This window comes from Oratosquilla oratoria, chromosome 12, assembly GCF_046742065.1.
Source record: "Oratosquilla oratoria isolate Oo_2021 chromosome 12, ASM4674206v1, whole genome shotgun sequence".
NCBI lineage: Eukaryota > Metazoa > Arthropoda > Malacostraca > Stomatopoda > Squillidae > Oratosquilla > Oratosquilla oratoria.
In genome coordinates, this window is record NC_134788.1 from 33,562,219 (window position 1) to 33,589,462 (window position 27,244).

The 27,244-nt window shown below is 39.0% G+C and overlaps 1 protein-coding gene across 2 annotated transcripts; it reads left to right on the forward strand.

Annotated features, from left to right (window-relative positions):
* LOC143031308 (uncharacterized) lies at positions 1-27,244 on the forward strand. 2 transcript variants are annotated; one of them, XM_076194979.1, is made up of 2 exons: positions 1-485; positions 25,322-27,244. In XM_076194979.1, the coding sequence occupies exon 2, from the start codon at positions 25,782-25,784 to the stop codon at positions 27,228-27,230; it is 1,449 nt and encodes a 482-aa protein (XP_076051094.1). In that variant the 5' UTR covers positions 1-485; positions 25,322-25,781; the 3' UTR covers positions 27,231-27,244. The 2 variants fall into 2 exon arrangements, with proteins under 2 accessions (XP_076051094.1, XP_076051095.1); XM_076194980.1 differs by lacking the exon at positions 25,322-27,244 and adding an exon at positions 9,667-14,543.

The window sequence follows — 27,244 nt, forward strand, 5'->3', positions numbered from 1 at the left end:
CCTCAACAGATAAACACCTAAGCAAATTACTATAATATTTCTAATCTATTCTATCTTATTCATTTATCATTATCTATTTATCTATTATTATTTACATATTTATTTTCTATGTTGTTTATTATCAATTATTGTTATTTTTCTGTTTATTATTTGCCATTATCTATTTATTTGTTTTATTAATTTATCTACTTATTTATATACCTATTTATCATTATTTGCCGCATCCGACCTAGTTATAGACCAAAAGGTCTCCTGTCTGCATGATTTTTTTTTTTTTTTGTAATCCTTTGTAAAAACTATAAAAAACACCTCCGTGTTTACACTGCATAATCTATGAATTCACCGTGCACTGACTGTATAATTAGGTTTTATATTTAATTTTTCAGTATGCAACAAGTATAGAATTATTTTACAAGCAATTCAAGCCAAATAACCTTTACAAAGGAATCAAACAATAGATGTAAAGAATATAGACTGAGTTACAGGTAAGCATATAATGACATACTAGGCCAGGGGTAGCATTAAGTAGCAAAATATGGGGCTTCAATCCATCGAGTTGAAATTTAATTTATATTCACACCACAAATCCACTTCGTAATAATTGAATACAAATAAGTGTTTTGTAGTATGAGCAGACACATAGTACAGACTTGAAAGAATCTTTGAGATTCCTATGACACCTATGAGATCCAGAAGGGACATAGATGATAGAATATGGAAGAACAACAGTCATGCAGATAATAAGCAAGTGTTATTATGAGCACTCATCAATCGTTTACATGTATTTTTTTATGTGGTAGAACCTGTTTTCCTTAAATATTCATGAATTAATTTTGCCCAGTTTGATGTTCTTTCTGATCGCATTTGGGCACTAGAAATTTGGTAGGCAGAAAGAAGTCTTGCCAAAACGCTTATTTTAATGTTTATATTCTTCCATGCTTGGCATCCAACAACCATAAGCAAAAAGCCACAAACTAATGAACATGTTTCTCAGGGGCCGTATACACAAAACTTTTTTGTTAGCCTTAACAATCTCTGCTAGCTAACAGAAAACCACTAAAAGTTATACACCAATGCTTAACTAACAATTGTTAGCTAGCAAACAGTTGTTTGTCAAGTACCGCTAAACAGCGCTGAAGTTAGCAGCTTATGAACATGTAAATGGACGTATTATCAAAAATTGCACACATAAAACAGTGTTATTAATGCAGTTGTTCAGAATTTATTAATAAAGTATCATGATAGCACATAGATATCGTATGTATGGGTTTTTAGAAGTACTTATTAACCAACGACAGATATTTTTGGACGAAGGCGCATTGTACAGGCGGCCGTGCCACAGACAAATCTTCCGACAGAAGACTCAACAATAATTTCAGAGGACATAGACATGGCAGAAGAAACACAGAAAAAGAAAAGGAAGCCAAACTGGTCACAAGAGGAAACACTCCTCTTGATCAACGTGATTATGGAGAAAAAATAATAATAAATGGGCGATTCAAGCCAAGTTTAAACCACAAGGATAAGAGGGAGGCATGACAAAGCACGTTGATGCTATGGTATTGTTTTCTGTTTACATATAAATGTTCATCGACACTTGGAGCCCCAATTCTAATGTTTGTGCCATCTGTGGTACCCACAACACCGGGAAACCTACAGTTTTCCATGAACTCTGCTTGTTTTACTTGCACTTCTTGGCGAGTCAATAGGAATTTTACACACTGAGTTACATAGTGCATCAAGTGTTTGAGTAATGACACGGCTGATTGATGCTTGCGAGGTCCCAAATTCGTCACTGCTGCATTTTACCTGTGGCTAAATATCATAGGGTAATTGCCACCTTCGTCTCAGGACTCAGTGGTCGATTCCGTTCTGTTCGGGATTGAAGTTTGTCCCTCACTAAATCAGCCATTTTTATTATACCAGCACGGTTCATTCTGAAGCGTTTGATGAGTTCGTCGTCATTGTACTCGTTAAATATGTCCCGTCGCTGTCGATAAACTCGCAGTCATCTTTTTAGTTGTTGTTGCTCCGCCATCTTCTCTACTAACAGGAACTTGTTAAGAGCTTAATAGTCCTCCTCAGCACTTTTATCTTAACAGTACTTTTAAGGCCCTAACAAGTTTTCTGTATCACTGTTAGTGCTTAACAGCTAAATGTTAGCCTTAACAGGAATTTGTTACCCTTAACAGCTATTTGTTAGTGCTAACAAGTTTTGTGTATACGGCCCCAGGTTATTATATTCTTGGCAAGGATGTGGGTTTTATTGTACATTATTTGGGACAGGAATACGCAAATACATTCATTGAAAGCCCCATCTCACAAGAGGAATGATTGCCTCACAAAATACTAGTAACTTTAACTTACTTTATATTGGAAGGCTTCAGATGCAGCATCATTGACCATAACCTAACCCCAAAAATTGTTTTATGATGTCTTTGGGATTTATGAGTATAATTGCCACATACACAAACCTAATTTCAAGATAAATGGACTATAATTAATTTGGGATGACTGTATCTGAATAATCATAACTCAACAAACAGTTCCCACCATGCACTATGCTTTTTGTAGTTAGTAGAATGGGGGTGGGGTGGGTTGAGTGTAACCAAACCTAGCTATATAAGTAGGGATGGTCTAGGTTCGGTTGGTAGAGATAGGCTAGGCTCTGTAGACTAGAATTTTTTTTCTTACTCTTAAGATGATAAGCATAAACATTTTATATTTTTATTTATTGAATTTTGGTACTATTTCTGACAAAATTCTTTTATTTACCCGTATTTTTTGGGGTGGGTGGGATGAGGTGTTCCCTGACAAGTGGGAGCCAGTAAAGGATTCACAATAGTCACACATTTATTTCTGATGTGGGTGTAGACCTCTGCAAGCATTTGACCAAGATTTCTTATTTCCAGTGATCTATGCTATTGCATATTTCATCATACTCTGATTATTCTTTGTATTTATGATATTTTTTTTATTTATTTTGTAGACTCTCTTTTTAATGTTTATTCATACTCCTGTGGCTTCTTATTTCCTTATTAATTTACACTTTATCAATCACCTAAAAAATTAAATCTTATGCTGATGTATGAGGAAGATTGCCATGGGACGCAAACATTCTTGCAAACTACTTACGACCCATTTGAAGTGCCTGTTTCCACCAAGTAACTATAACTCAACAAGTTAATCCCACCCTGTGCCTTGTTTTAGTAGTTGATGGAAGGGAGGGGTGAATATAACCTAACCTAGGTGTAGGTAGGGACAGGCTATGATAGAGTGAAGAAAGTAACTTACTTCTTACTCTAGGATGTCAGAAATCAACATTTTGCAGTTTTATTTGTAGGCCTCTGGTGGTATTTGTGCAGAATTTTACTTGTTTTTCCTCCAACTTTGAGGTAATGGGAGGAGTGTCACTAAAGAATGGAGGACAATTGATGGGAGATGAAAATGGAGGAGAAATAAGAAAGGGGAGGTTTAAATAGCTCTGAAAATTATGAGAACAGGCAAGGCTCCTGGATTAGGCCAATTCTAAAAACAACTTTTTAATATTTTCATATCTTACTGTACTTTTTCCCATGCATTTTGTCCTGAAAAAAAAAAAAAAAAAAAAAAAAAAAAAAATGATCTAGGATGTATGGAAGCATTGCTGCATGGAGGCTGAAATTTTTTGCTATCTTAAGAAAAGGGCCAATTTTGAGGTATAATTTTTCTATCCTAGAGAAAGCAACAAATTAGGTACCAAATGAAAGAACTGAATCTACCTTACATATAGTAGTTGTTAGAATTGATTAATTTTCTCTGTGGATTTTAAAAGTATGAAATTGTTGAAAATCCTGACTTTTTTTATTTCTAACCTGGAGACATGGTTTTTGTATGGATGTTTGAATTTTAAGTGAATTGAGACCAAAACTTGTACATAATATTAGCATTTAATTTTGTATTTACAGAAACCTGTTAATGATGTTGGTCAATACTGAATAGTACAAAAGCAAGGCCAGCACAGAAACTCAATCCAAATCCAGAAAACTTTCCACAAGATACTTTACAATGATATTAAGTAAGGAGCTACAAGGATGCACAGTTGATGTCTCAGAACCTCCTCTTGCAGGCCACAAGCAAGCATCAAGTCGTCCATCCACCAGATCTCTCGCTGAAACCTTCCTGTACTTCCTTGCCTGTGAAATGGTTGAAGCTGTCATTCCATTCTGGCGTATGGCTAGGATCAAGATGATCAAAAGACAGAACTACATGAAGCTCTTCATGAAACTCCATGACAAACACAGAGCACTGATGAAGAGCAAAGGAAGAGCAAGTGACCCTGGAGGAAAGAGGAGTGCATTTGTCTTGGAATTGGACAGCCTGTTTGACATAGGAGCTCCAGATGCTGTCCAGGATATAGAGAGCAACAGACTGTTATCCAGGGAGAAGAAAGATGAGGACATCAGGTTCTACCAGGACCAGAGGACTGAGAGGAAAAGTCTCATGTCGGGTCATGACAAGATCTTTGAGACAAGATCCTAGCAACAAGTAGGCCAGACTGAGAGGCAAGAACTAGGTAATCATACTCTCATACTTTTACTAATCATACTTTTGAGCATCTCATCGAGTTAGAAGTTTTACATGCTTACCACATTGTATTATTTTGCAGATTTACATGCTTACCACATTGTATTATTTTGCAGCAGTAGCAGAACAAGAGGCAGTTACTCATGTGGATGACATTACCTGAGGTGATTCCAGTGACAGTGGTGCTAACACAGAAGATATGGATAACCAGCAGCCTTGTCCTGGATGTTCTTACCTTGAAGACACCTTGACTTTGACATTCCCCAGGAGAGTCATGGAATGTGATGCCATCTGCAATACAGCTGTTCATCGTGGCTTTTCTGACAGTCAAGTTACTGCTCTAGTTTCTGCCACCATGAAAGCTGGTGGGGCTGATCTGGACAAGTTCATCATTTCAAGATCAACAACACATTGTAACAGAATTCTGTCCAGGTACAACATCAGCCAGAGCTACTTGGCAGAGTTCAGTGAGGAGCCTCTTCAGCTTGCTATTCTACACTGGGATAGGAAGAAGCTCAGAGATGTCCTAGATAGTGAACCTGGGACCACCTCAGAGACTTTAGCTGTGCTCATGTCTGGACCACCTGCCTATCCTAAAGGGAAGTTACTGGGAGTACCTGTCATCGACAGCTCAACAGGCACAGCTCAAGTTGAGGCATCAATTGACTTGATGGAGACATGGGGGCGTACTGGTATTACGACTGCCCTCGTTTTTTACACTACATTCAGTAACATTGAAGTACACATGGGAGCTGCCAAATTGTTTGAGGAAAACCTGAGTACTAAGGTGTTTTACTTGGCATGCAGACACCACATTGTGGAAGTCCTAGTTGGAACAGTCTGGTAAAAGCTGTTTGGCAAGGTGAAGAGTCTAGAGAATCCCTGGTTCAGACACTTCAAGGATGTGGGGGGGAAGCTTACAACAGACATCCCTAAAACCCTGATGATCAGAAGCAGATAGCTTAGAAAAAAGAAGAGGAATTGTAAAGAAATACTTCATGACATCCTTACATCTGAGAGGTCACCAAGAGCTGACTATAAGGAAATGGCTGAGCTCACAGTGATTGTTTTTAGAGGCATACCTCCCCGTGGGATTCACTGGAGTCGACCAGGGGCCATTCACCAGGCCGGATGGATGGCCAGGAACTTGTATTCATGAAGATGCTGATGTTTTGTGACCAGCTTGAGTATGAAGAAGAGACTGTTCCAAAGCAGGAATGACTCCACACCTTGTGCTGTTCTACACACTAATGTGGATGATGTCAACATCTGCTGCAGATGCTCCTGTAAATGATCTTCAGCTCATTCAGGACATGTTGAGGTACAAGAGATCAGACCCAGAGGTTGCTGAAGCAGTTCTTCAGAAGATGGAAAATCACAAGTGGTACTTGACACAAGAGGCTATGCTATTCTCGCTCATCAACAGCAAGCTGAGTGACAAGCAGAAACAGGGCATTGCTGCTCAGCTGCATGCCAATTAGAGGCCAGACAGCTTCAGAAGGGGAAAACCCGTGTTTCAGAAGGTGACAGCCAAGACCACACTAGTAGATCTCGTTGGTCTCGAATCCCACCTTCTGTTAGGTATCCTCAGCATTAGACCTGACTGAGAAACCTCAGGGTAGTGAATAACATCATTGAGTGTGGAGTTAAGATGATGAATGATTTTGGAAATGTCATCACCCACAGATCCCAAGTGTAGTATCTCCTCCTTGCTGTAGAGTACAATAGACAATGCTTCGAAAGCTTCAGGAAGCAAACACTTAACAAATGACTGTGTAGCATCATTTGATACATATAATCGTGATTATTTTGGTAGTTTCAGTTGATGACTTGTTTCAGAATTACACTTTCCACTTTGTATATGTCAAATGTATGGATTTTTTTTTTTTTTTTTTTTTGCAAATATTATAACATTCCATTTATTGTACAATGTTAATCAAATTGTACACATTCAAAAGAGCATTAAAAATGCTTTAATTTGATAATTTTGTTGCTCTATCTTGCTCCACACAAAAACCTTATCTCCACTTTAGTAAAAAAAGAGTCTAGATTTTCAACAAATTCATATTTATTAAAAATCACAGGAAAAAATTATCAAGTCTAACAGTTGATATATACAGAGTAGATCGTGCTCATTCATTTGGTACCTAATTTCTTGCCCTATCTTGGATGGTTAAAAAATCATATCACAAAATATGCTTAGAAATGCCCCAAAATTGGCCCTTTTGGTAAGATAACAAAAAACTTCAGCCTCCATGTAGCAATGCTTCCATACATCCTAGATAAATATTAATGTAATTTTGGCTTTTCCCAGTCAAAAAGTATGGGGAAAAAGTACAGTAATGTATGAAAATATGAAAAAGTTATCTATTGAACAGATCTCCAGGATTAGGTGGGTGTTATGTTGAGTGTGTGAAGAAGGGATGACAGTAATAGTGGACTGGATTGTGAAGTTGTTTAATGTGTGTCTAAGGGAGGGTAGAGTGCCAGAGAACTGGAGATGTTCCTATATATTTCCGCTTTACAAGGGAAAAGGGGACAAATGCGAGTGTAGTAGTTTCAGAGGGATCAGTTTGTTGAGTGTAGTTGGGGAGGGTTTTGACAGAGGATTAGGAGAGGAACAGAGGGAGTACTTGGTAAGGAACAATGTGGGTTTATGAATGGTAGGGTTTGCATGGATCAGATTTTTGCAGTAAGATATGTGATAAAGCTATGGGAAAAAGGTAAGGATTTTTGGGACCTTTATGGATTTGGAAAAGGCTTATGACAGGGTAGACAGGAAAGCATTGTGGGAGGTTTTGCAGATATATGGGTTTTGGGAAAAGCTGTTAAGGGCAGTCATGAGTTTTTGTATCAGTAGTAGAGCCTGTGTTAGAATGGGAAATGGAGAGCGAGTGAATGTTCTAAGGTTTAAGTGGGATTGTGTCAGGGCTTTGTCATGTTGCCATAGCTGTTCAATGTGAACTTGGATGGAGTGATGATGGAGGTAATGGTGAGGATAATGGACAGGGGACTGGAGATTGTTAAAGAAAACGGAGAAAAGTGGAAGGTGAACCAATTGTTGTTTGCTGACGACACTGCGCTTGTGGCAGAGTCAGAGGAGGAATTAAGGGAGTGATGGAGTTTTGATAGGTATGCAATAGTAGAAAGTTGAAGGTAAATGTGGGTTAAAAGCAAGGTGATGAGATGCGTAAGGGTAGAGGATGGCAGTCCAAAGAGAGGCTGGAGGAAGTGGATAGCTTTAGGTATTTGGGGAGAAATGGAGGTGGGGACAAGTAAATACCTTGGGGGGTTTAAAAAGTGTTATGAGAAATAGGCAACTGGGAATAGATGCAAAGAGGAGATTGTATGAAGGAGTGATTGTGCCGATGGCATTGTATGAGGCAAAGACTTGGAATTTAAGAGAGACAGAGAGGAAAAGTTTAAATGTGGGAAGAAATGTCAAAGAAGTATGGTTTTCATCCTATCACTCTTGTCCACCTTTCTTGTCTTTTGTCACTTTCCCCTTTCTTCACTTTGAGTTCTTATTACTAACTTTGTTTCACATATTCTAGTCAGTAGGTCCTGTTGCCTCCAATCATCCATTTAAGTAAGTTTTGTTCAGATGAATTATAATTTTCTGTATTGGTGAAATAAGAGTTATACAGTTTTCTTCCTTTAATTCTTATACAGCGTGCTTCTTTGAGGTACACTGAAGGAATCCCCCAAGAACATGTATGTTAGTTCCTAGGTGAGCTTTGCAGTGATGTGGTGATTTCTTTTGTCCAATGATCATTAACTTTATATATACGATCCTTCCCAAAGTGTGTGATCTTACAATCATGAACCAAATGAATGTTCTCCACCCTTTACCCAATCAGATTTATTGTCACAAGTCTATAATCAGTATTGTTTACTTAAGCAATATCGAATCTCTGCATATCACTTAGGTTACAAGTCAGCAATGGGTCACCTGTCATTGTTTATAAACATAATGTGGAGAGTAAACTTATGCAACTCACTTGCCTTCAAGTATTATATTTATCAACACCTAGACCATAAAAATATAACACCCATATACTACCCCTCTTTCTACCAAGGGTAGGGGGTTGCAAGGTTGGATAGAGGGAGAAACGAGGTGAGGAGGAGAGCAGGAGTGGAAAAGGAGATGGCAGATAGGGCTGACGAAAGAGTATTGGGATAGTTTGGACACATGGTAAGACTGAGAGGTGAAAGATTAGTAAAAGAGTTGTGGAAGGTAGATGTGGATGGAGAGAGCTCGAGGGAACGACCAAGGATGAAATGGATGGGGTGAAGGGGGCGATGAGCAAGAGGGGAATGTCTGTTGAGCAAGTAAGGGAGAAAGCAGGAGATAGGGATAAGTGGAGAATGTGTATGGATGATGCTGTTATGCAAGGAAGAGAGGAATGGGGGATTGGAGTTGCTTATGTAAATGATATTTTGATGCAGCCCAAAGAGATTTCTTCCCATCTCCTTTTCTGTGTGTGGCGATGGAGAGGATGGTCGCTGATCAAGTGAAGAAGCCTTGCTATTGATGTGCTGTGTCTTTCTTTATTGTGTTTGACCTAGGAGAGTTGGCTGATGCAGGTATGACCCATAATCCTTGAGGACCTGAGATGGGAGGGGAGTGAGATGGATGGGAGTAGGTACGTGCCTCTACCTTGGCTGTCTTTTTTAAAAGGGAGACAAATCTCATGGTAAATAGATTGAATGGTGTGTGTGTGAGTCAAGTACTTTTCTCCGAAAGTTTGGCAAAGATTCTTATTTCCAGTTATGCTATTGTATCCTACATTATACAGTGACCTCCTCTTCTTGTGCCCTTTATCTGTTTGCAGTGTTTATTCAACCCTCTGTTGCCTTATTGCTTCTCTGTTTATTTTTGTCCCAGCCCTTTTTTATGCAACCCCATCATTTTTAGTTAATGTTTGTTCAACCTTCCATTTCTTTCTTATTCCTTTAAGCTTCTTCTTTGGTATGAGTTTGTTCCTTTCCTCTACAGCATTTTGGTTAAAGCCCCACTGCATTTGTTTACACCTGTGGTACTCTGATTATATGCTTTAAAAAAGTTAGAGCTCAAAATTTTTATATATTTTCTTTCAGGTCGAGGGTAAATATAAAATTTCTTCAGAAAAGATATCCAAAGAGTACATTCATCATATCATAAAGTGAATCGGTTGTGTTGTCTGCAGCTCACCTATCTCATGAGGCCTCATAAATATCACGTGATTATCCACAGTGGAGAGAAACCTTTTCAGTGTGACCTGTGTGATAAATCTTTCTCAGGAAAACTCACACTGGAAAGTCTTTCCAGTGTGACCTGTGTGATGCGGCTTTCTTAGCAAATCTTGATCTCAAATGACACATGATGACCCACATGGAAGAGAAGCCTTTCCGGTGTGACCTGTGTAATGTAGCTTTTTCAAGAAAGAATGCCCTCAAATATCACGTGATGACCCACACTGGAGAGAAGCCTTTCAAGTGTGACCTGTGCGATGCAGCTTTCTCAGGAAAGAGTCATCTAAAAAGTCACATGATGACCCATACTGGAGAGAAGCCTTTCCAATGTGACCTGTGTGATGCAGCTTTTTCACAAAAGAGTAGTCTCAGACGACATGTGGTGACGCACACAGGGGAAAAGTCTTTCCAATGTGACCAGTGTAATGCAGCTTTCTCAAGAAAGAGTTATCTCAAACATCACCTGATGATCCACACTGGAGAGAAGCCTTACCAATGTGACCTGTGTGATGCAGCTTTCTTAGGAAAGAGTGACCTCAAACGACATGCTGTGACCCACAGTGGTGAGAAGCCTTTCCAATGTGACCTGTGTGATGCAGCTTTCTCAAGAAAGAGTGCTTTCAAACAACACGTGATGACCCACACTGGAGAGAAGCCTTTCCAATGTGACCTGTGTGATACAGCTTTCTCTCTCAAGACTGCTCTTAAACGACACGCAATGACCCACACTGGAGAGAAACCTTTCCAGTGTGGCCAGTGCGATGCAGCTTTCTTAGCAAAGCGTGATCTCAATCGACACAAGATGACCCACTCCGGAGAGAAGCCCTTCCAATGTGACCAGTGTGATGCAGCTTTCCCAAGAAAGAGTAATCTCAAAAATCACGTCCTGAGCCACACTGGACAGAAGCCTTTCCAATGTAACCTATGTGATGCAGGTTTCTCAAGAAAGGATATTCTCAAACGACACATGGTGACTCACACTGGAGAGAAGCCTTTCCAATGTGACCTGTGTGATGCAGCTTTCCCAAGAAAGAGTAAGCTCAGAGACCATGTCATGACCCACACTGGAGAGAAGCCTTTCCAATGTGACCTGTGTGATGCAGCTTTCCCAAGAAAGGATGTTCTGAAACAACACCTGATGACCCACACTGGTGAAAGACCTTTCCAGTGTGGCCTGTGCGATTCAGTTTTCTTAGTAAATCATGATTTCAAACGACACGTCATGACCCACACTGGAGAGAAGCCTTTCCAATGTGACCTGTGTAATACAGCTTTCTCACAAAAGAGTAGTCTCAAACGACACATGATGACCCACACTGGAGAGAAGCCTTTCAAGTGTGACCTGTGTGATGTAGCTTTCTCACGAAAGAGTGAGATGAAACGACACGTGGTGACCCATTCTGGAGAGAAGTCTTTTTAGTATAACCTGCAATCAAGTCACCTCAAATATCATGTGATGACCCACACTATAGAGAAACCTTTCAAGTTTGACCTATGTGATGCAGCTTTCTCAGTAAAAAAGGTAAAAATTAGACATCACTTGATGACCCATACAGGTAAAAAGCCTTTTCATCCTATTCATGAAGAACTGATTTCAAATGTAACATAGTGACTCACATTTCCTTTAGAAAGATTGATCTCGTGTAGTGTGTCATGGTACATGCTGGTGAGACGCCTCTCCTTTGTGACCTGAATGATGCATCTTTATTCCATTATGGTATTTTCAGCAATTAAGTATTGATCCACTGTTATAGACCTGTTTGGTAGATGAGTCGTCACATGCATATTGTCGGTTGGGTTACCCTCAGTTATGCAGTTATTTAAGTGACCTTTTTTGATTAACCAAGTGCGTAATTGCATTTTTGCTTGTTCATAATTTAAGATTGTTGAGTGTTCCATTAAGTGCACAAATATTTTTGTATATATGACAAATCGCTGAGAATATTGACATACAGATGTTCTGTTTACCTTAGCGATGTGTAAAGTTGTTTGGAATGTATGCCATTGTTACTTGCAATTTGTGTTACTGTAAATATATGTATGGTATTATATTCAACAGTGTTTATTTTATTCTTTGAAACTACTCTAAGAATTCAATAATCTTTGAAGAGTGATATCAGGTGTCACATGATGAATTGTTTGTTGTTAACAAAGAATGAATCCAATTTGTTTGCTTGTTAAGTGTAGTTGGGAAGGTTTATGGGAGGGTCTTGATTGAGAGGATTAGGAGAGGAACAGAGGGAGTGAATGGTGAGGAACAGTGTGGGTTCAGGACAGGTAGAGGTTGCGTAGATCAGATTTTTGTTATAAGACGGATATGTGAGAAAGCTGTAGGAAAAGTTAAGGATGTTTTTTGGGCTTTTATAGATCATGAAAAGGCTTATGACAGGGTAGACAGGAAGGCACCTTGGGAGGTATCGCAGATATATGGGATAGGAGGAAAGCTGTTAAGAGTAGTCATGAGTTATTACGAGAGTAGTAGAGCTTGTGTTAGGATTAGAAATGGAGAAAGTGAGTGGTTTGAGATAAAGGTGGGACTTCGTCAGGGATGTGTTATGTCGCCCTGGCTGTTCAAATTATACATGTTTGGGGTGGTGCGAGAGGTAAATGCAAGGGTAGTGGGTCAGGGATTGGAGATTGCTAAAGAAAATGGAGATAAGCCAGTTGTTTGGTGATGACATTGCTCTTGTAGCAGGATCAGAGGAGGGATTGAGGAAGTTAGTGACAGAGTTTGGGAAGGTGTGCAAAATAAGGAAATTGAAGATAAATGTGGACCAAAGTAAGGTGATGAGCTGTACAAGGGGAGAAAGTGGCAGCATACTGGAAGTGAGTATTAAGGGAGAGAGACTAGAGGAAATGGATAGTTTTAGATACTTGGGTGCGAATGTGGTGGGAAAGGGAGTGGAGGTGGAGGTAGAATGTAGATTGAGAAAAAGACATTTGGGAATGGATGCTAAAAGGAGATTGCATGAAGGAGTGATTGTGCTAACAGTACTGTATGGGGCAGAAACATGGAACATAAGAGAGGAAGAGTTTGAATGTGTTTGAGATGAGGTGCCTGAGAAGTATGATGGAGTTACTAGGCTGCATAGAGTGAGAAATGAAGAGAAGAACTGGGGTGGAAAGGGAGTTGGGAGATAGGGATGATGAAAGAGTATTGGGATGGTTTGGACACATTGAAAGAATGAATGAAGAAAGATTAGTAAAAGAGGTGTGAAAGGCAGAGGTGGAAGGAGTGAACATGAGGGGGCGACCTAGGATGAGATGGATAGATGGGGTAAAAGGGGCATTGAGAAAGAGGAGAATATCTTTTGAGAAAGGATGGGAGAGGAGAGAAGATAGGAGTGAATGGAGAATGGTTGTGTATGGATGATGCTGTGATGCATGAGAGGGAGTGGGTGGGGGTGAGGGAGTATGTGTGACAAAATAAATTGACGCAGCCCAAAGGGACTTCTCCCCATCTCCTTTTCTGCATGAGGGGATGGAGAGGGGGGTTGCCGATTTGATGAAGCAAACTTGCTGTGGATATACTGTGTCTTGTGACACTGCTTCTGACCCAGGGCAGTGGGCAAAATGAAGGGATGACCCATCATCCAGGAGGTGCTAAGATAAGAGGGAGGGTAGAGGGTGGAGGGGAGTGAAGTATGTTTGGATGAAATGGGTGTGAGTGGTTTTTTATGCCTTTGTTTTTGGCTACCTCCCTTGTAAGGGGGAAAAAGACTTTGGTATATGTATATATGTGCCAGGAAGAGCTTGTTTGTGGTATTCAGCAGCAGTTTTGCATGTGCTTGTTCTCTCGTGACTCCTGAGACAGAACCTCTTTGTCAGGTCGAGCTGTAAGAATTTGATGTTTTTGAGATCATTTTGTGACGGACAATAGCAGTTTATGATAATTTATACCTGGGCATTTGGTGGAGGGCAGTCATTTCTACCTGATTATCTGAACGAGTCATGAGAACTTTTGTGTCGGATCAATTCTGATATACGTCTTGATGCCTCCACGACCTCTAGTGTTTCTGACCGTTGTTTTAAATCTAGTTGTTGATTCATGTTTGTGCATGTAACATGTCTTTGTTCAATTGAATCTCAGGGCAATATAGGAGCATCCTTGACAATGAGCTCTGGGTGTGTAGAAAACTGTTGTGGAGTTTATGCGTTTAGTGACTGGACCCAGTCTGCGTCTCTAGGTAGTAGTTGATGTTAATAATTTTTCTTGGAATTTTTACACATTTGTATTCCCTATACCAAACCAAATTTGGTCACTGTTCAATATATGAGTAATAGTAATATGATAATAATAAATTTCGTAGAATTAGTTTGTGTTTGACACTTTAAACTTGTAATTGTATGAATGCCTGATAAATGGTCATTACTACAAATACTGACAAATGAATGAAGTAATTCCTGGTGTTCAGCTGGTTCACACATTAACATAAAAAATGATGGCAAGAATGAAATAGCACTTTGTGTGATGGTTCATCCAGTGGCCATCTGAAAAGCTACTAACAATGCCACTCTTTCATGCTAATAGTCAAAGGAGAAGTGGAGGCCATCTTGGAGTTGTGGCAATAGTTGACTCTTCTAATAACAAATATCTGAGAGAAAAATCTTCTGCACATTTCAGGTTAAACAACACAGCTCAATTGTTGCAATCCATTTCTCCTTTATCCTCTGGTCCCCCTCTCCATTACCCTCATCTGTGGACACCTCTGGGAAATAAGTCAGAGGTGGGTGGTCTAGTTCGGAAGTCCGATTATCAGTTTAATTGGATTCGAATTTTTTAATTGGATAATCGAATCTGACTAACCCCAGCCAAACAAATCGGATTATCACAATCAGATTGCGGAAATTTTAGGGTGATTTACGATTAATCCAGGTCAACGTCATCTTTTTTTTGGTAATCGCTAATCGGACTTAAATGTTTTCGAATCGTGCCCACCTCTGGACCCCCCCCCCAAAAAAAAAAAAAATAATAATAATAATAATGATAAAACAAACTGTTCGTCAATAATTGCTCATGTTACCAGTAGATTAAAGGTCATCCATTAATAAACAATGAATCAGATTCTACAGTATATCAAATTGTACATTAGGATTTGTCCAGCCATGAGTAAACACCATGAATCTGTGTTAGAAAGAGACTTATGGACATGCAATAATCTTTGTGCTTCCTGGGATATATATGAGGTCTAGATGTATCATTGAATAATGCAAGCACAGCAAAGTTATACTGGTAATACGCAAGCCTTGTTATGTCCAGGTAACATGTGATTTTTTAATGCAGTAAGTCCTCATTATACTGTACATATGCGTTCCTGAAAACCTTACCGCAAATTGAAATTACTGTATACCTCTTCAAAACATGAGCAGATACCGTATCTGTGAATTTTTCTTACCGCAAATAGAATTGAGGGTAGTAATTACCAAATATCGTAACTGTGAATTTACCGGATAAAGAATTACTATATAAAGAGGACTCACTGTATTTGTTTTTCCTATGTAATTCCTTCTTGATACAATATCGCTGCAGATGAATTATAATTATGCTCTTTAGGTATATATATATATTTATATATATATATATTTATATATATATATATATATATATGTATATATATACATATGTAACACTCATTTTCCTGGTCTCTCCGCCCCGCTGTTGTTCATTTTCTTAGGTTTAATTTCCCTCCCTCCAGGCTCAATCCCGCAGCTGTTTTCCCTTCAATAACTGGTCATTTTTCTGCCATTAAAAATTGTAGCCTTACATGCTGTACCATCACCCACAGAAAACTACATCATAATACACATACTAACAAAAATACACCCACACCCTTTCTAGGTGACCAACCATCACATGCACAGTGCGTGATAATGGCTAGGTAGCCAGGAACTTATTTTCAATGCACACATACACCACATCCCCAAATTTACCCCAAAACAAATTAAATCACAAGAAGCAACTACATAATAAAACCAATTATTTCAAAACATAGATTATGTTTAAATCTTTCATTTATATAGAAATAAGACAATTACTGATAAAGCTGTCGACTTCCCTCACCAAGGCTGACTTCATCAAATAAGTGGTATATAAACCACGACCGTGCGGGGAGCCGGTTAGTTGTGAGGTGAACGTAGATCCGCTTGGACCTACAAAGTGTATCTTTCTTCAAGATCGTTTAAATATACGAAAATGTGTTTGGGTCTTCCCATACAATAAGAAGTTGGATACCCACCAAGAACAGCTTCAAAATTAAATAATATGATTATGGAAGTTGCAGTATTTTCTCTCCATTACAAATAAAAATAAAAAATCCCTCCATTGAGATTAAAATAAAAGTAATATAATTATCCAATATTTTATTGTAGAAATTTATTACTATTGACATGTACTACATACTAATACAATGAATAACAATTATACCGTAAATTAAACTGTATAATTTGATGGCATTTCCTGATGATTTAACAAATGCATATTCCAACCTATTCCACGAAGATTATTTATTTATTTATCTATTGTAATCCAAGTACAAATTCTTCAAACCATTCTTGAGGTTCACAAACTATCAACATCTCTGCTTAGCAGGACGTTGGCCACTACGATCTTGATCTATGACTGCAACAACAGAAGCTTTCTCCTGTTGGAATGGCAGCATCACATGTCAAACAGAAGGATGACGGTGTCCAATTAGATTGAAAAATATACGATTCCATCCTTCACAAATGTCATTTGTGCAAGCACAATTATCCAACGTCGCTTGTCGTGTATATTCCAATTCTCAAGATGGGAGGTGGCACACGTCTGAATTGCATTACTCCATTTGGGGCATGAACATATTGGTAGCATCCGGCTACATACACAGCATTAAAATGACCCAATAAGTCAATACCATTTGCAGATCTGGGAAGAGGTCTTGCTGTTGGCACTGGTCCAGTACTATCCCCGATTAATTTTTCATGCTTTTCCTAGGTCTTGCGCTGTAGGAAAGCATATACCACCAGGGCCCTGACAAGGGGAGGAGTAGGGGGGGGGGCAGTACTTTTGGCAAAAAGAAGGTAAAGCAAGTTCCCCCTAATGTACTTTTAATGCATGATTTATTTATCATGAGTTGTGTGTGTGAATGATGTGTGTATAAACGTTGTTTTGTGGATGAATGTTACATGTGAATCATGCTAGTGACCATCAGATGTGGAAGGTGGTGGTAGTGATAGGGGGGGAGGGGGAGGCGTCACTTTTTGACTCACCCTGGGGCGGATCCATGTCGGGGCTCTGTATACCACATTTACTACTGATCCACCATATGGCGCCCTGGTGATAAATATTTGTTCAAACAGCATTGGGAATATCCTGAAGTTGCCATCACTTTTAATAATTTAGATTTCCACATTGAGATCAGGTTCCAATACCTGTTGATATTATCTTATTTCTGATGTTTTGGGATTCTCCCCTGTAATATCTAGTGTACTAACATATATAAATACAACAATTTTAACTCAGAAACTTCTTTTATAGAGTGTAAAAGTCCTTCAATCTGTTTACAGGATATTCAGCAAGGCATATTACAGAGATGATATATATACATATATATATATGTGCTGTATGTATATATACATATATATATATATATACACATATATATATGCGTAATGACTAGGAAAAGTAAACTAATAAAGCAGAGCGCTTTTGTATAATTACATCTTCAGTGCTGATACAAAGAATATGTATATGTATGTGTGTATATATATATATATATATATATATATATATATATATATATATATATATATATATATATATATATATATATGTAAAACATATGAATCTGTTTTCCCACAAAAGTATAGATTCGGGTGATTTGGTAAAGGTCTTTAAGATTTTGACACCATCAAAGGTAATGAAATTTTCAAACTGAATGCAAATCAGACGAGAAATAATGGTTTCAAAATGTCAGCAAGTATATCTAATTTGGAAATGGGTAGAAACAGATTCGAAAACTGTGTAGTAAATGAATGAAATAAACTTCCTGCAAGGGGAGTTTTAAGATTAGATTTGAAAAGCACCTAAGCAATATACTCTAATGCCTGCCATTTAATTTATTTCATTATATCTATTCATCATTATTTAGTTGATATTTATCTGTTTATTTTTATTATTTATTGATTGGTTATTATAGATAATTATTATTTTTGTTTATTATTTGCCATTATCAGTTTGTTTTATTCCTTTATATACTTATATATGTCTCTCTTTATCATTAATCCCATAGTCAACCTAGCTATGGACCAAAAGGTCCCTTGTCTGCATATAATCCTTTGTAAAAAGTTTGTGTGTATCCTGTTTCTTAACAACTTTACACTCTAATTGGTGGGCTGCCATGGAACAAAAATCCAATTTACGACATTCACTGTCTAATTCAACTAGTTATTAATTTAAGTGTTAGGATTTTTATTTTTCAGTAGACAATCATTTCACAAGCAATTCAAGCTAAATAACCTTTACAAATGAACTAAACAACAGATGTAAAGATTCTAGATTATAGGCTGAGTCACAGGTAAGCATATATTGACATACTAAGGATAACTTGAAGAAGCCAAATAAGGGGCTTATTTCCATGAAGTAAAAATTGTCTTTATAATCACAATAACTCCACTTTGTAATAACTGAATAGAAATAAGTGCTTCATACTGTGAGCAGTTATATAGTACAGATTTGAAAGAATCCTTGACATTCTTGTGACACCTGTGAGATCCAGATGTGGCATAGAATACAGAATCACAACAGTTGTGCAGGTAATAAGCGAGTGTTATTATGAGCACATGTATTTATCATGTGGTAGATGCCATCTTCCTCAACTGTTCATGACTTTATGTCGCCTGGTTTGATGTTACAGTAGTTCCGATTGCATTTGGGCACTGCCAATTTGATAGAAAAAAGTCTTGCTGAAATGCTTATTTAATGTTTATATTCTTGCATGCTAGGCATCCAATGACATTAAGTAAAAAGTCACAAACTAATGAACATTTTTCTCAGGTTACTATATTCTTGGCAAGTTCTTTATAATGCGAAGGATGCGGGTTGTACATTATTTGGGACAGGAATACTCAAATACATTCATTAAAAGCCCTGTCTCACAAGAGGAATGATTGCTTCACAAAATATTAGTAATTTACTTTATTTTGGAAGGTTCCAGATGCAGTGTCATGATTTTGTGATTTACGAGTATGATTGCCATGTGCACAAAGCAAGTTTCAAGATAAATGTATTATAATTAATTTGGAGTGATTGTATCTGAATAATCATAACTCAACAAACAGCTCCCACCATGTGCCATGCTTTTTGTAGTTGAGAAAATGGGGATAGGGTGGTTTGAGTCTAATCTAACCTAGCTTTAGGTAGGGATAGTGCAGGCTCAGTTGGTAGAGGGTGAGGTGTTCCCTGACAAGTGGAAACCAGTAAAGGATTCACAAGAACACACATAGATTTCTGACATTGGAGTAGACCTCTGCTAGCATTTGACCAAGATTTCTTATTTCGGGTGATCAATGCTATTGTATATTTCATCATACTCTGATTATTCTTTTCATTTGCTATGATTTTTTTTTAATGTAACTTCTCTTTGTATTGTTTATTCATCCACTCCTGTGGCTTCTTATTTCCTTATTAATTTACACTTCATCAACCAGCTAAAAAATCAAATATTATGTTGATGTATGAGTAAGATTGCCATGGGACACAAACATTTGTGTAAATTAGTTGCGACTCATTTGAAGTGCCTGTTTCCACCGAATAACTATAACTCAACAAGTTATTCCCACCCTATGCCTTGTTTTAGCAGTTGATGGAAAGGAGGGGTGAATATAACCTAACCTAGGTGTAGGTAGGGACAGGGTATGATAGAGTGAAGAAAGTAACTTACTTCTTACTCTAGGATGTCAGAAATCAACATTTTGTAGTTTTATTTATAGGCCTTTGGTGATATTTGTGTATTTTTCTCATTTTCCCTTCAACCCTGAGGTTAGGTGAAGGAGTCTCACAAAAAAATGGAGGACAATTGATGAGAGAGGAAAATGGAGGTGAAATAAGAAAAGGTGAGGTTCCAGTAACTCTGAAAAAATGTGAGAACAGGTAAAGCTCCTTGATTGGATCTGTTCAAATATAACAATTTTTTTCAGATTTTCATGTTACTGTACCTTTTCCCATGTTTTTTTTTTCTTTCTTTCTTTTTTTAATCTGAAAAAGCCTAAAATAACATCCATTATTATGTAGGACGTATGAAAGCATTGCCACATGGAGGCTGAAATTTTTTGCTATCATACCAAAGGGGCCAAATTTGAGGCTTTTCTAAGCATATTTTGTGGTATAATTTTTATCTATCCAAGATAGAGTAACAAATTAGGTACCAAATGAAAGAACAAAATCTACTCTACATATAGCAACCATTGGAATTGATTAATTTTTGCAATGAATTTTAAAATATATGCAATTGCTTAAAATCCTGATTTTTTTTGCTAACCTGGAGACATGATTTTTGTATGGATGTTTGAATTTTAAGTGAATTTAGACCAAAACTCATACATAATATCAGCATTTCATTTTATATTTACAGAAACCTGTTAATAATGTTGGGCAGTAGTGAACAGTACAGCAAGGCCAACACAGAAACTCGATCCAAATCCAGAAAACTATCCATACAATACATGTACATCACAAGAGGACACGGAAAAAAATTGAAAAAGGATAGTTATAGAAAAAACTTGAAAAGGAACAGTTTCCCGCACAGAGCGATAAATAAATGCAACAAATTAGACAACAAAACAGTATGTGCTAACAATATACAAGATTTTAAGATAAAACTTGATGCGGAGAGATACAAAGACGGGTCACCACGAGCATAGCTCCCCTCCCGTATATTACAACTAGGTAAATACAACTAGGTAAATACAATGGCATGCAAGGAGCTACAAGGACACACAGTTGATGACTCAGAATCTGCACGTGCAGTCCGCAAGCAAGAATCAAGTTGGCCGTCCACCAGATCTATCACTGAAACCTACCTGGTAGGACACCCTTTAGCTTGCATCAGTGGTTCCCAGCTTCCCACCAACAGACAAGCATTCCAGTACTTCCCTTACCTCCAAAGTTTACCAGAAAATACAGGGAAACTCATGGTTCAAGGCCTCATCTATGAAATGGTTGAAGCTATCATCCCATTCTGGCATATGGCAAGGATCAAGACAATGACCAGACAGAACTGCATGAAGGTCTTTGTAAATCTCCATGACAAACACAGAGCACTGATGAAGAGCAAAGGAAGAGCAAGTGACCCTGGAGGAAAGAGGAATGCATTTGTCTTGGAATTGGACAGCCTGTTTGACATTGGAGCTCCAGATCCAGATGCTGTCCAGAATAGAGAGAGCAACAGACTGTTGTCCAGGGAGAAGAAAGAAGAGGACATCAGGTCCTACCAGGACCAGAGGAATGAGAGGAAAGGTCGCATGTCAGGTCATGATAATATCTTTGAGACAAGATCCCAGCAACAAGTAGGTCAAACTGAGACCCAACTGCAGAGGCAAGACCAAGGTAATCATACATTCATACTTTTACCAATCATACTTTTGAATATCACAAGTTAGAATTTTTCTTGCCACATTGCATTATTTTGCAGTTTTACATGCACATTGTATTATTCTGCAGTTGCAACAGAACAAGAGGCATTTACTCATGTGGATGACATTACCTGAGTTGATTCCAGTGAGAGTGACACTAACACAGAGGATATGGATAACCAGCAGCCTCATCCTGGATGTTCTTACCATGAAGACACCATGACTTCAATATTCCCCAGGAGAGTCATGGGATGTGATACCACATCCTGGAAGTGTTAGTTGGAGCAGTCTGGGAAAAGCTGTTGGGCAAGGTAAAGAGTCTAAAGAATCCCTGGTTCAGACACTTCAAGGGAAAAGAAGAGGGATTGTGAGGAAATACTTCATGACATCCTCACATCTGAGAAGCCACTGAGAGCTGACTACAAGGAAATGGCTGAGCTCACAATGATTGTTTTTGGAGGCACACCTCCCCAAGGGATTCACTGGAGTCGACCAGGGGCCATTCACCAGGCTGGATGGATGACCAGGAACTTGTATTCCATGAAGATCCTGATGTTTTGTGACCAGCTTCAGTGTGATGAAGAGACTGTTGCAAAGCAGGAATCACTCAACATCTTCCTGGTGCTGTTCTACACACCAATGTGGATAATGTCAACATCTGCTGTGGATGTTCCTGTGAATGATCTTCAGTTCAGCCAGGTATCAGACCTAGAGATTAGTGAAGGAGTTCATCAGAAGATGGAAAATCACAAGTCGTATTTGATTCAGGAGGCCATTCCATTCATGCTCTTCAGCAGCAGGCTGAGTGCCAAACAGAAACAGGACATTGCTGCTCAGCTGCATGCCAATCAGAAGTCAGACAGTTTCAGAAGGGGAAAAAGCTGTGTTTCAGAAGGTGACAGCCAAGACCACACTAGTAGATCTCATTGGTCCCAAATCCCACCTTTTGTTAGACATCTTCATCATTAGACCTGACTGGCTCCTGGATCAGGTTGAATCATGGCCAGAGAAGGAGAAGGAATAAGATAAAGCCTTGGAATATGTGAGAAACCTCAGAGTAGTGAATGACATCGCTGAGCGTGCAGTTAAGATTATGAATGATTTTGCACAGATCCAAAGTAGAGGGAATATATCCTCCATGCAGTGAAATACAACAGACAGTGCTTCAACAGATTGAAGAAGCAAACACTTCACAAATGACTGGGTAACATCATTTTGATACATATAATCATGATTATTTTGGTAGTTTTTTTCAGTTGATGGTTTGACTTGTTGCAAAATTACATTTTCCACTTTGTATAATATATGTCAAATGTATGGAATTTTGTTATTTTTCTGCAAATATAAATAACATGCCATTTTTTGTACAATGTTAATCAGATTGTACACATTCAAAAGAGCATTAAAATTCTTTAATTTGATAACTATTTTATTACTCTATCTTGCTCCATATAAAAACTATGTCTGCAGGGTAGTAAAAAAGTCAGGATTTTCAACACTGTCATGTCTTTTAAAAGTCATGAGGAAAATTCATCAATTCTTATGGTTGGTATATGTAGAGTAGATCCTGTTCACTCATTTGGTACCTAATTTGTTGCTTTATCTTGGATAGATAAAAAATTATACCACAAAATATGCTTAGAAATGCCTCAAAATTGGCCTTTTGGTATGATAGAAAAAAAAAAAAAAATCGGCCACCATATGGCAATGCTTCCATACATCCTTGATACAATGAATGTATTTTTTTGTTTCTTCAGGTCAGAAAGCATGGGAAAAAGCAAGTAACATATGAAAATATGAAAAAGTTGTTTTTTGAACAGGTCTACTCCTGGATTAGAGGGGTGTCTGAAGAAGGGAGGTACAGTAATAGTGGACTGGATGGTGAGTTTGTTTAATGTGTGTCTAAGGGGGGATAGAATGCCAGAGGACTGAAGGTGCACCTATATAGTTCCACTTTACAAGGGAAAAGGGGACAAATGTGAGTGTAGTAGTTTCAATAAAATCAGCTTGTTGAGTGTAATTGGGGAGGGTTTTGACAGAGGATTAGGAAAGGAACAGAGGGAGTACTTGGTAAGGAACAATGTGGGTTTAGGAAAGGGTTGTGTGGATCAGATTTTTCCAGTAAGGCAAATATGTGAGAAAGCTATGGGAAAAAGTTGAGGATTTTTTTGGGCCTTTATAAATTTGGAAAAGGCTTCTGACAGGGTAGACAGGAAGGCATTGTGGGAGGTTTTGCAGATATATGGATTTGGGGGAAATCTGTTAAGTGCACTCAGAGGTTTTATTCGAGTAGTAGAGCCTGTGTTAGAATGGAAAATGGAGAGTGAGTGTTTTAAGGTTTAAGTGGGACTGTTTTAGGGCTTTGTCATGTTGGGAAATGGAGAGAGTGAATATTTTAAGGTAAAGGTGGGACTGCATCAGGGCTGTGTCATGCTGCCATGGATGTTCAATGTGTACATGGATAGGGTGATACAGGAGGTAATGGTGAGGATAATGGACTGGAAATTGTTAAAGAAAATGGAGAAAAGTGGAAGGTGAACCAGTTGTTTGCTGACAACACTGAACTTGTGGCAGGGTCAGAGGAGGTTGAAGGGAGTTAGTGATGGGGTTTGGATTGATATGCAATAGTAGAAAGTTGAAGGTAAATGTGGGTAAAAGCAAGGTGATGAGATGTGTAAGGGTAGAGAATGGCAGTGAGTTGGAAGTAAATCCAAAAGGAGAAAGGCTAGGTACTTGGGGTTGCATGTGGCAGGGAAAGGAGAAATGGAGGTAGAAGTAAGTAGATACCTTGGGGGGTTTAAAAAGTGTTATGAGAAATAGGCAACTGTGAATGGATGCAAAGAGGAGATTGTATGAAGGAGTGATTGTGCTGACGGCATTGTATGAGGCAGAGACTTTGAATTTAAGAGAGACAGAGAGGAAAAGTTTAAATGTGAGATGAAATGTCTGAGAAGTATGGAAGGGGGTTTCAAGTTTGGATAGAGTGAGAAATGAGGTGAGGAGGAGAACGGGAGTGGAAAGGGAGATGGCAGATTACTAAAAGAGGTGTTGAAGGTAGATGTGGATGGAGCTTGAGGGAATGACCGAGGACGAAATGGATGGATAGGGCGAAGGAGGGGGATGAGCAAGAGGGGAATGTCTGTTGAGCAAGAAAGGGAGAAGGCAGGAGATAGGAATGAGTGGAGAATGTGTATGGATGATACTGTTATGCAAGGAAGAGAGGGATGGGAGATTGGGGTTGCTTATGTGTAAATTATATTTTGACGCAGCCCAAAGAGATTTCTCCCCATCTCTTTTTCTGCATGGGGGACTGAGGGGGGGGGAGGCGCCGATCAAATGAAGCTGCCTTGCTGTTGATGTGCTATGTCTTGCTGTATTGCATTTGACATAGGATTGTTGGTGGATGCAGGAATGACCCGTCATCCATGAGGAACTGAGATGGGAGGGTGGAGGGGAGTGAGATGGGTGGGAGTAGGCTTTGGCTACTTTCCTTAAAAGGGAAAAAAATATCTTGATATATAGATTGATTGAATGGTGTGTGTGTGTAGTACTTTTCTCCAAAAATTTGACAAAGATTCTTATTTCCAGTTATGCTATTGTATCCTACATTATACAGCGACCTCCTTTTCTTGTGCCCTTTATCTGTTTGCAGTGTTTATTCAACCCTCTGTTGCCTTATTGCTTCTCTGTTTATTTTTACTGTCCCAGCCCTTTTTTATGCAACCCCGTCATTTTTAGTTAGCATTTGTTCAACCTTCCATTTCTTTCTTCTTCCTTTAAGTTTCTTCTTTGATATGAGTTGTTTGTTCCTTTCCCTTACTGCATTTTGGTTACTGCCCCCACTGCATTTGTATACACTCATGTGCTCTCAAAAAGTTAGATCTCAAAATTGTAATATATTTTCTTTCAGGTTGAGGGTAAATATCAAAATTTCCTCGGAAAAGGTCTCCAAAGATTCCGTACATTCATCATATGATAAAGAGAATCTGGTGTGGCGTCTTCAGCTCATCTATCTCACGAGTCCTCTTAAATATCACGCCACTATCCACCCTGGAGAGAAACCTTTCCAGTGTGACCTATGTGATAAAGCTTTATCAGGAAATATTGCTGTCAAATATCATGTGATGACACACACTGGAAACCTTTCCGATGTAGCCTGTGCGAAGCAGTTTTCTCACGAAAGAGTGCTCCCAATAATCACATGATGACCCAGACTGCAGAGAAGACTTTTCTAGTAAGACCTATGCAATGCAACTTTCTTAGCAAAGCGTGATCTCAAGCGACACGTGACGACACACACTGGAGAAAAGTCTTTCCAATGTGATTTGTGTAATGCAGCTTTCTCCCGAAAGAGTGCTCATAAATATCACATGATGACCCTTACTAGAGAGAAGGCTTTCCAGTGTGACCTTTGCGATGCACCTTTCTTAGGAAAGAGGGATCTCAAAGGACACGTGACGACTCATGCTGGAGGGAAGCCTTTACATTGTGTCTTCTGCGATGCAGCTTTCTCAAGAAAGAGTGCCCTCAAATATCACGTTACGACCCACACTGGAGAGAAGCCTTTCCAATGTGACCTGTGTGATGCAGTGTTCTCATTAAAGAGTGCCCTCAAATATCATGTGATGACCCACACTGGAGAGAAGCCTTTCCAATGTGACCTGTGTGATGCAGCGTTCTCACTAAAGAGTGCCCTAAAACATCATGTGATGACCCACACTGGAGAGAAGCCTTTCCAATGTGACCTGTGCGATGCAGCTTTCTCACGAAAGGGTGACCTCAAATATCACGTGAGGACTCACACTGGAGAGAAGCCTTTCCAGTGTGACCTGTGCGATGTGGCTTTCTTAGCAAGGCGTGATCTCAAACGGCATATGATGACCCATACAGGAGAGAAGCCTTTCCAATGTGACCTATGTAATGCAGCTTTCTCAAGAAAGAGTGCCCTCAAACAACACATAATGACCCACACTGGAGAGAAGCCTTTCCAGTGTGACCTGTGCGATTCAGCTTTCTCAGAAAAGAGTCATCTCAGACGACACATGGTGACCCACACTGGAGAGAAGCCTTTCCAATGTGACATGTGTAATGCAGCTTTCTCAAGTAAGAGTGATCTCAAAAATCACGTGATGACCCATACTGGAGAAAAACCTTTCCAGTGTATTTTTTGCGATGCAGCGTTCTCACAAAAAGGTGCCCTCAAATATCACCTGATGACCCACACTGGAGAGAAGCCTTTCCAATGTGACCTGTGCGATGCAGCTTTCTCACTAAAGAATACTCTAAAAAATCATATGAGGACGCATACTGGAGAGAAGCCTTTCCAATGTGACCTGTGTGATGCAGCTTTCTCAGCAAAGAGTCATCTCAAAGATCACGTGATGACCCACACTGGAAAGAAGCCTTGCAAGTGTGACCTGTGTGATGCATCTTTCTTACGAAAGAGCCATCTCAAACATCACATGAGGACCCACACTGGGGAGAAGCCTTTCAAGTGTGACCTGTGTGATGCAGCTTTTTCACAAAAGAGTAGTCTCAGACGACACATGGTGACACACACTGGAGAGAAGCCTTATCAATGTGACCTGTGCGACGCAGATTTTTCTCGAAAGGGTCATCTCAAATATCATTTGATGACCCACACTGGAGAGAGGCCTTTCCACTGCGACCTGTGCAATGCAGCTTTTTCACAAAAAGGTAGTCTCAAACGACACGTGCTGACGCATACTGGAGAAAAGTCTTTCCAATGTGACCTGTGTAATGCAGCTTTCACAGTAAAGAATAATCTCAAACGACACATGATGACCCACACTGGATAGCCTTTGAAGTATGA

Bases quoted from the DNA above. Each gene is read 5' to 3' on its own strand.
- LOC143031308 (XM_076194979.1), top strand. From the start codon at position 25,782: ATGATGACCCTTACTAGAGAGAAGGCTTTCCAGTGTGACCTTTGCGAT.